Source organism: Mesoplodon mirus, assembly GCF_964341445.2.
Source record: "Mesoplodon mirus genome assembly, chromosome: 14".
NCBI lineage: Eukaryota > Metazoa > Chordata > Mammalia > Artiodactyla > Ziphiidae > Mesoplodon > Mesoplodon mirus.
In genome coordinates this window covers 56,461,293-56,475,616 of record NC_138990.1, presented here as the reverse complement: position 1 = coordinate 56,475,616, position 14,324 = coordinate 56,461,293, and the positions used below count along the sequence as shown (strand labels likewise).

At 45.2% G+C, this 14,324-nt stretch overlaps 1 protein-coding gene across 1 annotated transcript in view; it reads right to left on the bottom strand.

Annotated features, from left to right (window-relative positions):
- TMEM178A (transmembrane protein 178A) overlaps positions 1 to 13,587 on the bottom strand; it is a 50,510-nt gene extending 36,923 nt beyond the window's left edge. Inside the window, exon 1 of the mRNA XM_082641993.1 lies at positions 12,988 to 13,587. Coding sequence (XP_082498119.1) covers positions 12,988 to 13,387 — 400 coding nt within the window. The 5' untranslated portion in view covers positions 13,388 to 13,587. The remainder of the gene's footprint in view (positions 1 to 12,987) is intronic.
- Between the last annotated feature and the right edge of the window lie 737 nt (positions 13,588 to 14,324).

Sequence of the window (14,324 nt, the reverse complement as noted above, 5' to 3'; positions counted from 1 at the left end):
AGAGGAAGCAAGTTCCACCATGACACAGAGTGAAGGGAACATGTATTGAGGGAAAAGCAAATGGTCTGGTGGAGCCTGACCCTAGATTTCATGGAGGAGTGTCTGGCTACACAACCAGAAAGGGAATTGGAGCCACATGGCAAAGGCTATTTTATGACCTTTGAAGAAGTTTATAGACTTGTAGATGTGGACAGTGCAAAACCATGAGAGATTTTGGTTTGGGTTTGGGTTTTGTTTTGATCATTTTTCAAAGTGTGTAATTCCTTGTCCTTTAGTACGTTGTACAACCATCCCTACTCTCTATCTCCAGAACATAGGTATCAACCCAAAAGAAAATGCTATACCCATGAAGCGGTCACTCCACATTCCTCCTTCCTTGTTTTCTGTCTCTATGGATTGGCTTATTCTGGGTATTTCATATAAATGGAATCATACAATACTTTGCCTTTTGTGTCTGGCTTGTTTCACTGAGCACAGTGTTTTCACGGTTCATCCGTGTTGTGGCATGTATCAGTACATCGTTCCTTTTTATAGCTGAGTAATGTTCCATTATATAGACATAGCACATTTTGTTTATCCATTCTTCAACTCATGGACATTTGGGTTGTATCCACCTTTTGGCTATTATGAACAATGCTGCTATGAACATTCATGTATAAGTTTTTCTGTGAGTCCCTATTTTCCATTCTAGGGTATATTCCATTCTAGGGTATATTCCTAGGAGTGGAACTGCTGGATCATTGAGTCAGTCTATTTTTAACTTATTGGGGAATCCATCAGACCGTGATTTTTAATCAAAGGAAAGACGTGATAAGATTTTATTTTAGAAAGATAAACCTGATAGATATTTAAAGAAACAAGATCCCAGAGAGCTGGTTCCCCAAAGATCCACCAAATAGTTGTTCATTTGCTCCTTCCTGCTTTCCTCTCTTTCCTTCCTCCTCACTTGCTTTTTTTCTTTTTGAACCTACAAATTGGCATGCAATCTGGTGGTCCAAATATATGTCCTCCCACATACCTTGTGGCTCTTCACCATCTTTTGAGTCTTCTATGCTAACACCCTGCTAGCTCAGCCCATCTGCAGTAGTTCAGATTGTTTTCTTGCTTTGTAATTCCTGCTCTAAAGAGGTATCAAGCTTTAATAAATAGGCCTCTCAGTTTCAAATGAGAGGTCCAAGAAGAGCATAGAAATTCCATCAGGAAAGGCGAAGGGCCCTGGAGTGGTCTGACTTGAACATTCCTGCCGAGATGCCTGAGCTTCATCAGAACACACTCTCCCTCCAACCCACTCCTCCAAACACAGAATCATATGTTGCTAAATAACCACTTCCTCAGGTGGCCTTCCAGCTGTGTAACAACACCGACCTCATCAATACAGTGTGTATTAAATTAATAACAACTGCACTATCAGATCTTGGAGTACATCAAAATCCCCTAAAATGCACAGTTTTGAACATTTTACATCCCATTTTTTAAAGTGCAATTATGAATAAGCCTCCTTAAAAACAACCATGCAGTCCCTGGGTTACCAGAGATTAAAGAGTCCCAAACAGCTCTTTGGCAAGCAAAGCACAGGGCTTTCGGGGTGCTCCGATATGCCCATGAAGAAGAGCAAAATATGCTGCCCCCAAATATGCCCCTTTGACATAAGAATTATTTTGAGCTGAAGCAATCGAGAAGAAGCAGATACAAGAAAAACTTTCTGCCCTGCTCCTAAAAGCAGGACATAAATTTATAAAGGTGCCCCCTCCTTCTTCTCTGTACCAGGAAGGATAGAAGTGAATTACCGGAGATAAGTCTAGACCTTTATCAGCCAGAGCTGGTACCAGAGGAATCCACATAACGATCCTTGCTAATACTAGCCCTGATCTACCATTAGTTTCTCCTTATATTTGCCTTCCCACAATTTGTCAGCCCTAGAAACTCAAGGTCCTTTTCCTTTGTCTTATCACTTCCCTAAAAATGTACTGTTCTTAAAAATAAATAAATAAAAAATAAATTTTAAGAAAATGTATTGTTCTTTCGTTAAGATGCCATATAAACCCAAGTTCTAACCACCACTTTGAGTTACCCATCTCTGAGGGCTCCATATGCATGACGCACGTTAATAACTTCTGTTTTTCTCCTGTTAATCTGTCTTTTATCAGTCAATTTATAGGACCCAACTTGAGAATTTAGGAATATAGTGGAAAAAGAGGTTTTTCCTCCCCTATGCCCATGAGGGCAGGATGTGGAGAGAGAATACGGTAAATCTGGAAGAGCTAGCAAGAAATCGGGGTTCTCCTCTCAGTCCTTTTCTCCCTATGGCATGATCACAGGTAGGACGGGACTGCCATTTGGACTTTCCTGCTGTGGCAGGCACTATGGCTGTGGACACAACAGCCACGTCTCCTGAGCTAACAGTAGCCAGCCTTTGTTCAGGTGTCAGGCAGGCAAGTGCTTCCTGGGAAGACTGAACCCTTAGCCACTGTCAGGGGAAGCTTCATCGGTCTAAGGGAATCACCATAATCCCATTCTACTCGCCAAGGATTGGTTTAGGAATGGTCATGTGACATAATTCTAACCAATGAGGCCTGTGGGAAATCTGGGAGACTTCTGGGACATTACCCCCCTTTTTTTTTTTTTTTTTTTTTTTTGCGGTTCGCGGGCCTCTCGCTGTTGTGGCCTCTCCCGTTGCGGTGTACAGGCTCCGGATGCGCAGGCTCAGCGGCCATGGCTCACGGGCCCAGCCGCTCTGCGGCATGTGGGATCTTCCCGGACCGGGGCACGAACCCGTGTCCCCTGCATCGGCAGGCAGACTCTCAACCACTGCGCCACCAGGGAAGCTCTACACTCATTTTAGGAATGGTTTAGGAAAAAGGGGCATGGCCTCTCTCTCCTGCTTTATTAGCCTTTGAACTATTGCTATGTGATGAAGTGACCGACACTCCTGCTGACGACCAGCAAGAGACAAGCCTGAAGGCAAAATCGCCCCTGTTGTGACAACTAAAGCCCAACAGAATTCAATCTTTAATTAACCTGCCTAGGTACAGGCTTCCTCCAGAGTTCTTGTTATGGGAGATGATGCACTTTCCTTGTAGGTTAAGCTATTTTTATTTGGGATTTCTACTATTCGGCACTAAAAGATCCTTAACTGATAAACCCACGTATGTGAGTGGATGAATGTTTATCAAGCACTTTATTAATTGCATTTAAAAAAATTAGACTGACAACCCAAATTATAATGTTTCATACCTGACCTTTTCAGGAATAAAGACAACTCCGGAAAGCTAGATATATGGGAGAATACTTAGCCGGGGGGCGGGGGGGGGGGGAAATTAGGTCTGCCATTTTAACCTGCAAATAGAACTGGAAGAGTGCTAAAATAAGAACTGTGTGATAATTTAGGAAATAAAAACATGCTGTCGAAAATACCTATGCCACAAATTTCTGAAATGAAAATCTGGGGCATATTAGTAAGAAGCATCAATTTCTCCCATGGCATAATCAAATATGACTGCAGAATCATCTTGTATGTGTGGTTTACTGAATAGTGAGCTACTCTGTTTAATGCCTTTCAGGGGCTCTCAGACAGATTTATTTCAAGAACTCTGTCACACTTGGAGGGCAAACAAAACTGTGACCTTTCATGATTTCTCCTGTCATTTTTTTTAACTTTCTCAAATCAAGTATGTTGGGACCTGTTCATAAGGCTAACAGGTAATGAGTTATTAATACAGCTCCCAATTTCCAAATCAGTGGTGGTGCCTGGGGACGGCTTTGGGAGACTGAAGTACGCATGCTCACAGTGTCCACCAGCTCCCTGTACCAGCCTCACCCCTGAAAAAGACACAACCTGGATAAAGCCCCCACTCCCACAGCCAATCAGATGGCTGTCTCTAAGCCTCCTCTATACAAGATCAAAGGGCCTCCCCTATCCAAAAGCTAGACTCCGTTTTATAAATTAAAACTGATCGAGATTATGCTGATAACAACATGCCCTCCATCACAGGCATTCTGAAAACACACGCTCAGAGAGAAGAGGGAGTCAGAGCTGGTATGCTAGGAATTGCATGTAATTGACAGAAGTCTGTAGGGCACACTAAAATCCTCTATTACGGCATCACAGTAAAAAAAAATTAGGTGAGGATCATGGCTCAAAGTTCCTTTCAACTCTGTGAATCTTTGATTCTACATGTGCTTACCCATTTTCCTCCAACCAATTTGAGTTTCTATCAAAAAGAAAAGGTAACACTTGAGGAAAAAAGGAAAGAAATACATGACTTTGAGGCTTCTTCAGCAGACATCTTCTGGCTGGATTTTATCTTTTACTGCTGAATAGTAAACAGTTTCCTTGTGCCCTTTTTGTTTTGTTTGTTTCAAATACCTGAACAGAAAGACAGTATTTTTCAGAAACATTCCTGTCAGCAGTCACTGTCGCTTCTCCTGCCACTCTAGTTCAGCCTAGCTCTTTATTTGTCTAGTATTTGTTCATTTTAGCTTCTTTCAACCAACACTTCCATTGTCTGAACACCAAACAAGCTCTCCCTAAAATATGCTAGATGCTAAGGATTAAATCACCTGGAATAAGTGATTAAGTATCAGCGGCATAAAACAAACATACTGAGCTTCAATTGGCCCAGACTCAATTATTATCATTGACCATTGTATTTTTAGTCTCTTCCCCCCCTACAGTTTGTCTTCCGCTAGGTCAAACTGTCTCTCTGATGATGAGTTCCGTAATTTTTCAAACCCATGACAAGTGATCGATTCTGTTGCTTTTCAGGCTAACCTCCTTGAGTACCATTTAACAGGATGCCCATGCTGAAAAATTCCATGACAACTGTAAACATGACTATAAGCAGTTTTCAAAATTGTGAGAACATAAGAAATGGCATTCGAACTCAAATTAACCAACTGCCCCATCCGCCTGCTCAGACCCTCTTCCTCACTACTCTGGGGGTCCTTAGAGAAAGCACAACCTCACAGGGCAAGGAGGATACCGCACCCGAGTTTTTCACTGAGCAGCCTCTTCTTTGCAAAAGCAATTACATTTCAACACTCATTAGTAACATTTGTTGACTGATTTCTGAGTGAAGCAAATGTTTACATCCCCCGCACCACACAAAAACTCCTTAAAATGTAGACAAGAGAGATCCAAGTCACATACAGCCTCCCACCCCTACCCTCACGCCCCACTCTCCCAATCTTGCCTGCTATAGACACTACGGATACAAGTCAGTGCTTACTGGCATGGCAGATGGAGGCATCAATGTTGATTTACAGTTGAGGTACCTGTCATAAAGGGACAATGAAGCCTTCTGGAATTATCTATACATCCAGAATTTCCCACATACTTCTGGAATCGCTTCCCTGTCTACCTATATGGTATCAAATAACCTGGAGAAACCAAAAGGGAACATATTACAACCTTTTGGTCCTTGAAGGAGAAATGAGTTGATTGATTTTTTCCCATGAACAAAATACTTAAAAGTCTGAACACTGGGGGACATCCAGCAAATTACAGAAAATAATTCAGTGTGTCCTCAGTCAGTCAAGATAACGGAAACTGAAATATGGTTTGTATTGTTCCCCTTTTTTCACTTGCTAATGCATTCCCTGATGGGTGTCCCCATGACATTATTATTTGGTCTGCAATCAGCTTATCTGGCTGAGTTACAAGAAAGATGGAGTGCAGCCTGTAGTTTCCCCGTACTCTGAAGCAAACAAAGGCTGCCAGCTTCATGAGGGCCGATGCGGGCCCTCTCAGGCTCCAAGAAGTTCAGCTACATCCTTTTAGTTAAAACTTGCAATAAAACAGATTAATCACTGCAATCACTTTTAACCACAGGGAAACACTGTAAGAAAGTGAAAAAATAAACCATCATACATTTTACCAGGTTTTGAAGATCAAGTCCATTTTCTACTGACAAACGCCTTTATTTTGATAAAAATCTTTACAACCAGTTGTGCAAAGCTTTAGACAATAGCAATGGTGTAGTGGGGTTTTTTAATGGTTTTTTTTGGGGTGGGGGTTGCGGTACGCGGGCCTCTCACTGTTGTGGCCTCTCCCGTTGCGGAGCACAGGCTCCGGACGCACAGGCTCAGCAGCCATGGCTCATGGGCCCAGCCACTCCACGGCATGTGGGGTCTTCCCGGACCTGGGCACGAACCCGTGTTCCCTGCATCAGCAGGCAGACTCGCAACCACTGCGCCACCAGGGAAGCCCTAGTGTAGTGTTTTTAAAAAAATATTAATTGTAGAAAAAACTAATTTGTTAAACTTAAAGTGAGTCTACAGGGTTAGAATGATCTTATCTGAATTGCCCCAAACTACTGAACTCATATTTTACACCAAAGGAGATACATTTTTCTATTTGTATTATTTGCCAAACCTCCAGTTTGGTTGTTTTCAACTTTTTCCTTCATTTCACCAGTTGCTTTTGCAAGGGAGAGGGAAGTGAAGGGGATGGCCAAATCTGATTATTTTTATTCTTTTAACCAGCAAATAATACAGGAAAATGGGCCTCAGATGGTCACACAATTGAGTGTCAAAGAAGGACAGTGGAATCTCTCTGAAAGACAAGGTGGACGGACACAAGAAAGATGGGCTCAGGAATAAGGACACAGTCAACCCGAGGTCACAGTTTGCTTGGCAGAGGTCACAGGTCAGTAACCTGGGGTATACCACACTGCAGGTGGGCTCCAAGAGGAAAGGAGCGTTCACCCTTGGTAACTCCTGGGAAAACCCTAGGACCTGCCTAAATTCCTTCAATGTGGCCACTCCCCATGGTCTCCCATTTAGCATTGACACTGGGAGACTCGGTTACTCCCTCAGTGGAATGTAACTTCCAGATGCTCCCCAAACAAAAGCATATCTTCTATGGTAATCAAGAACACTTGCAATTATGAGCAGTTTGCCTGATGGGGTTTAACGGCTCTTTTTGAGCTTTGATAAAGAAAAATCAGGAGCTAAGGAAAAAATCACAGCCACTCGGGTATAACTGGATGTGAACTTTCTATGGCATAGCAAAAAACTCTTCTGTTTTTCCCCTCAAGGCCACTGCTAAATGTTATCCATGAGACATGGTGGATACAAATGTCACTGACTCTGGCAATTTTGATCACAAACCACTTAAAGCACCAATCACTTCTGTGTTTATGAATCACTTTTCAAAGGTGACTTCCCTGTGCAGATGGAAAGAATGGAAGCAAGTATCTTTTTTTTTTTGATAGCAGAGAGGCGAGTAAGAATCTAATTGCTATGCGAGATAACCTTCAGGAGTGTTAGTAACAGGATGTGTTGAAACACGGGGTATCACACTTGGGGAATGCTGTGCCTAATGTCAGAAATGATACAGCAATAAAATGCATCTTCTTCTCTCCCCTGTGCAAGATGAATATGTGTGATACAACGGTGGCCTGGGAAACCCACCACAGAGGTCAGCCATGATAGTAAACAAACAATCCTTCTTCTTCTGCCCAGATGAGAAACTCAGCTTTGCTGATGGGCCGTGAGAACAGCAGTCTTCCAAGGGGAGAGTATACATGCCAGGGGGTACACAAGCAGTCCTTTGGAAAGTGTGGGTGAAGATAGTTGAACTTCTTTTTCTGTTTATTGCCCCATCCCTTCAAGGTTTGCTTTTGTCTGTGTTTCATGATGTATATGTCAGGACAGTCCATGCACCTAATTTTAAAATGAATAAATATAAATTACACAGAGTGAGGCTGAAGACAAGTTTGGAGACCACTGCCTTGAGAAGTAAAGAAAGAAAAAGGAAGTCTTAATGATATCCCCAGCACCCCCAAAACTGAGGAATCCCTTCGCCAGCAGCATCTTCTGGTGCAAGGGAAGGTCTGAGAACAGTATGTGAACAAATGGGTCAGGGAAGAGAAACAGTGCTTGCTTCTCAGATTTCCCAGATACATCTGCTCTTGGGAGATAATTATTCTAACACAAATGATACTTTGGTCTACAAATGGGCTGGAGAAAATCATCAATCTATTTCTGTGTCAGGTAGAACGTAGTGGGTCCTGTACAGACTATTAATTTCATGGAAAATAAGCCAACAGGGGAAACAGATATATCATTAGCAGAGTGGAGAAGAGACCCAGTGAATTCCTACCAATCCTCCTACTTTCTTTCACTTGCAGAGAGCAAAATGACAAAGTATTTATGTCCTACTGTCTTTGATATCTCTGTTTATCTCATTAAAGGAAAAATGCTTCTGAAACCACAAGGACACGCTGTTATTTCAAGTTTCCAGAATTCAATCCCAAATGACTTATCCAAGTTAACAGTATGCCTACAGAATTATAATCTTCACATTGCTGAAATTCTATCACTTTTAATTTCATAAAAATGAAACACTATAACATTCATTTTCCTTTTGTTTATTGCAGGCAATATATAATATTAGGATTTGGTTTACATACACAAAGTACATATATTTGAAAAATAGTGTTAATTGTTTTTAATGAAAATTTTTAATTAAAAATTTTTTTTCAATTAAAGTTAAGGCTAGTAAGAACAGTTGGCACTTTTGATATCATTTCAATGACTAACTCCTATTCAAAATTAATTTCTCCAAAGTTCTACATAATGTATTCACAAGACTCATCAATGTTTATTTATTAAACTCAGTGTTTTCAGTAACTGAAAGAAGCATTATAGAATGTTTCCAACTGAGTCTCCTTCCATCTGTCCTCCTATTTTACTCTTCAACCAGTAGTTTAAACATAAGAACTGCACTTGGAACAGAATGGCCGGGCGTCCCCCAAAGGGTACAGCTCTCCATCACTCTGCACCGTATTTTCTGTCACGAACTTACCAGCTCTGGCAGCTTGCACAGTGTTCTTCCCACAGCCTACTATGAGTAATGACTGTACAATCCACTAGAAAATAACTCCACCACTTGATATAAACTCTATTAGGGCAGGCGTTTTTATCCATTTTGTTCAATCCTGTATCTTCTATACCTAAAACAATACCTGGTTTTCAACATATATTTATTGAGGGAATAAACTGGATGAATGAAGGAATAAAGAACCTACTCTTTAAACCCATTCTCTTAAGTTCCTACCACAAGGCTCCTTCAACTATTCTAGCCCCCCTGTTGCTGGGTGGAGGATGACTTCATTTGCATACTTATCCAGAGACTGTCTTTACTGTGACAAGCAAAGCTTCCTTAGCAACAAAAGTTAACTGCAGGGCTTCCCTGGTGGCGCAGTGGTTGAGAGTCCGTCTGCCGATGCAGGGGACACAGGTTCGTGCCCCAGTCCGGGAAGATCCCACATGCCGCGGAGCGGCTGGGCCCGTGAGCCATGACCGCTGAGCCTGCGCGTCCGGAGCCTGTGCTTCGCAACGGGAGAGGCCACAACAGAGAGAGGCCCGTTTACCGCAAAAAAAAAAAAAAAAGTTAACTGCAAGAAGGGTCTATGTATGGAAGAATAAGTTAGTCAATTGACCAGCTCAAACACAAAAGAATCCCCACATGTGTAGCCGAAATCTCCCTGATATGACCTTGCACATAACAGCCTTTCGATGGGCATTTGTTTTATTGGATAGTAAACTATGATAATATAGTGTGAACTTAATATCTCTGCAGCATTTGTAAGTTCCCATGTTATCCCAGTGGGCAAGATAGTGAAATGTGGATTAGTCAATACAGTAAGAGGAAAAACAACAGTATGCAAACTGTGCTGGTGACTGGTCTTTCGTTAGCCTGGGAGAGTAGCATCGAGTTCTAGTCTTGGTCCTTAATGGATTTATCTATAACTTTACCTCCATTCTTACTGAAGGTCCTGCTTGGAGGTCCAATCTAGGGGAGACCTTCTACGGTCACTGTGGGCCAGAAGTAAACAGAATCGTAACGAAAGGGTGACAATCAGAGTTTGATGATTTTCCCAAATACTTGTCCCAATGAGACCGCTGCTCTTCTGGCTCATGTGATTTCTCTTAAGTAGATGAACACTACAGAGCCTATGTGTTGCACTTCTAAGCCAATCTCTTATTCCCCACATTGTCTGTTTCTTTTTCCTCTACATCTCTCAGAAATATTTTCCCAGCCCCCAGGAAATGCAAGCAACTCCAATTGTGAGAGGTCTTCCATATTATCAACTCTACATTTTCCCCTCTGTAACTTTCACCCACCTCCTGGCTTTGTGCTCTAAGTCCACACGAAGAAAGGCTGACCTCTTTTTCCCTCAAAAGCTCATTAAGTATGTCAGGCACTTCTTGTGGCCCTTTCTACCCCTCCCCACTCTCCCACCTGAGTCTACTTTTCTTCATTTCCTAGCGTTAGCATTTCTAAATCTTAGGACTCATAAGGTAGTTCAGAGAAGAAAGTAAGAATGAAATGTGGGACCCTAGTTGTCCAAATTTTTAAATTAGATGTCATGTTGATTTCTAGTTATACAGGGCTCATTTAAGAAATTCATACCACAGCCACAGATGTGAAAACACACCACAAATGCCAAATTCATATCACAGATGCCAAAACAAAGGTAATAATGTTTACCTAACATGGGTGTCAAAATCATCTGTTGAAATTATTCTTAGAATCACAGAATTTTAAAGCTGTTCATTTCACCCATTCATCTCACAGATGATGAAACTGAGATCCAGAAGAGTTATGTAGGTAGCCCAAGGTAGATGAGTAGCAATATTGAAAGTATTTGAGGCCCTTTTGGCCATCTCCCAAACAACAAATTATGATCCTATAACGTACTGAACATCTTTCATTTCCTCCAAACTCCTCATGTCAATAATGTCAGCGCATTAACTTCCCAGGAAGCTAAATTTACATTGCTATTAGTACAACAATGACAGATTTTAGAACTAGAAAATCCCCTAAAGAACAGTGAGTCTTCCTACTATGAACTAGAAAACTGAAGGCCAAGGAGGCCTGGACACTTGTTGGAGGAAGCCCTGCGATTTAGCAGTAGAGCCAGCAATGGAGCCCAGGTCTTCTGATGACAACCTAGAACTCTTTAGTGTCCTACAAAAAGGATTAGTTAAACACCATCAGTATTACAAATCTGAGATCGTTTTAATCCAAATTTGCATTTAGCACCCAAGTTCTGTCTTAGGGAAGTGCTAGGCTGGACAACCGTTTGTCAGAAAGATGTAGAAGAAGGGAGTCTGAACAATGGGGGGGAGGTTGGACTGAATGACCGCTGAAGTCCCTTCAGCCTCTAGGATTATTCGATTCTTAACTTCCCTGGAGCTCGGCACCTCAGCTAGCCGGCCCAGGTGGGGAGGTGGGGAATGTGCAAGTGCCCTGTGGGACACCCTCTCCTGCCTGCCATTGGATTGAATGAGCTCTACCCTGCTGTTTCAGGCATTATTCTATATCCAGTTTACATGCAATCAAATACTCTCGGCAGAGGAAGAGCGTAAGGAAATGCAGCTCTGTCATTTCCAAAGACAGACTACACTACTTAGCTTTCAAAATTGCCTTGCCTAAACGAGCATTCCATAACCGAACCTCCAAATTCAGCTTTTACAGTTTGTTCATGTACTATGCTACTATCAAAATTAATTATGCAGCATCTTCATGAGAAGAAATCAGATTTGGATGTGAGTTAGGAGAGGAAAGAATATAGCACCCTTCCCAAAGGAAGGTTACTGTATCTGCTTCCCCCCAAAAGCACTGGAGTCCTTCCACACAGACAGATTTCAGATGGCAGTCCCCAGCTGAGCTAGCCATGGGAAGGAAGAAGTTGACATGTTTGAGAAATGAGGAATACGCCAACGAACAAGACTCTGAGGCCAACATGTTATTAACCCCCTCCTTTCCATGTAATTCCAATCCAAACCGGAATTCAACACAAATCTGTTTCTTTGCTTTCCTGAATGGCTACTAAATCTTTAAATGTACTGATTTTAGACGTCTTCTTTTTTTTGCGATAATGAGTCCAAGGGAAGAAGGTGGGTTGTTTTATTTTTTCCATCTCAGAGAAAAAGAATTTGTAATAAGGGTCAGGCTCAGAAAGTTAGAAGGAAGCCTCAGCAGTAGGACTGTCACATTGAATATTTTTACATGAATGACATTACCAAAAAAATTCAAACGATCCGATTACACGCATGGGAGGCAGGTGTCACCTAGGCCTCAGAAGAGCAACTTGATGCTCTACAACTCAGTGTCAAATAACAAAACAACAACAAAAACAGCCTTACAAGGTATCACAAATTTAAGAGAGAGTGATTCTGTAGAGACTCCATGTGCAAATACGGAAAGCTCTTCTTTCAAAGGCTTGGACCGGTTTTCCACTCTCCTCGCCCTGGTGTGACTAGCCTAAGGATGGTGTGCCCAGTCATCAGAAGGTTGGAAAAAAGTAGATGTCCTATCGGCATTCGGCTGCCTCCACCAATGCATTCATGTTATCTGAGGTCTAACCCAAAGGAACCCTGCACTTCGGGGGTTTAGAGGAAGGTTCCTCCGGCCTCCTGAGCTCCCCACTAGCCTGCCAGGCTGGCATACCACATCAGTCCCGTCTGCTACCAACATCAGCACAATACAAGAAAAAGCCCTTTCCCTCCTCTTCTGAGGTTTGCACCACTTCTCCTCCAAAGGTATTTCTAAAAGGAAAGTACAACTTAAGGGAAGGAGCCCAACTGGGAAAGGTCGGGTCTTTTTGATGTTTACCTTCCCGGGGAGCAGCGTCCAGAAAACAGACCCGTGCGTTCCAGGTCAGGCACGTGTACAAAGACAGCGAAGGACGAGAGGCGAGGAGAAGAGGGGGGAAAGGAGGCCAAGGAAGCAAAGGAGATAGAGGCGGGGGGCTGAAGCCCAGACTGGAGGGAAGAGGGGAAAAGGAAAAAGAGAATGGAGAGGAAAGAAGAGAGTCGGGGAAAGAAAGAGAGCGGGGAGGGGTAAAGAAAGGAGGCGGCGGGGGAGACGAAAGAATGTGCCGAGGACGCGGCGGGGAGGCGGCCGCGGGGACCGGCGCGCCCCTGGGGAGCCGCGGGCTGCGCTCCACGCGCCGGCGCCCGCCCGCCGCTCACCTTTCAGGATGAGGGTGTCGATGTCCCGGTCGATGCCCAGGAAGTAGCACTTCCTCCAGAGGCCCGAATAGGTGGCGAAGAGCGGCCGGCCGCACTCGGCGTCCAGCCCGCCGAGCCCCAGCAGCGAGCGCCAGGACTCGGGGTCGGCGCGCCCGGGGCCGCCCGGGAGCAGCCGGCGCCCGAGGGGGGGCGAGTCCCGCAGCGGCAGGTGAGACAGCGGCATCAGGCGGTTCTTCTGGTCAGGGGGGTCGGCGCCCACGCGGCTGCGCTCGCAGCTCTCCTTGTGGCGCCGGGGGTCGGTCTCGTACCAGTGGTCGGTGAAGATGGCCGTGACCAGCAGCCCCAGGGAGCAGAGGCTGAGGCCGAGGCTGAGCGCCGTGACGAGCGCCCGCGGCTCCATGGCTGCCCGCCCCGCCGCGGCCGCCGGTGGGCTCGCGCGCCGCCGCCAGACACAATGCACTTGGCCTCCGCTCGCTCCGCGCTCCCCCACCTGCCCCCCACCTCCCGCCCGCCCTCGGCTCCCGGCCCGGCGCGCTCCCTCCTCGGCTCCCTTTCGACCGCGCGCCCGCCCCCTCCCCGGTCCGCCGCTCCGCGCCTCCCCGAGCCTCGAGCGCTCCCTCGCCCCCCGCCTCTCCCGCAGCCCCCTCGCCTCCCTCCCGGCGCCGCCACCCCCGCGCACCCCTGCGCCCGCTCCGCACCTCGCGACCAACCCGTCCTCCCTGCTCTCCCGCGATCCCCCTTCCCTTGTGGATCCCTCCTCGCCGCCCTCACTTCTCCCTCGTCCCTTCCTCTCTCCTCTTCACCCTGTCCCTACTTTCCCCCTAGTTTTCTTCAACTCTTCCTCCCTCTCTTTTCGTCCCTCTGTTGGCCCCCTCCTTGTCGCTTTCTATTGCTGCCCTGGACGCGATGTTTCTCTCCAGCTACCCCCGAGCACACTGCCGGCCGTCCTCTCCCCTCCAACGACCTGAAAAGACATCCACCAACATCAGACCTAGTCTTGTCACTTGTCCAAGTTGATGTTGATCAGTGTCGCGTTTTCTACCCAGAAGCAAATCCCATCCGGGTCGGGCTGCGTGGAGATATTTAACTCTTAGGAATCTCGATCTGGAGACGAAGACCCTTTCTCCCTCCTCCTGAAGGATGCAGCCTCGGAGACCCCTCGGCAGCTCTGTCTCCCTGCCATCCTCCCTTTCTCTCTCACTTGCCCACGGCAGCCTCTCCGCGCTCTCTCCGCTCCAGCCCCTCTTCTGAAAGAAAGGCACCGAGCATCACTGGAGCCATAGGTCTCTAGGGCCAGAGATTTTCTCCCACTCCGGCCTGCTCGGAGATGGACTTCT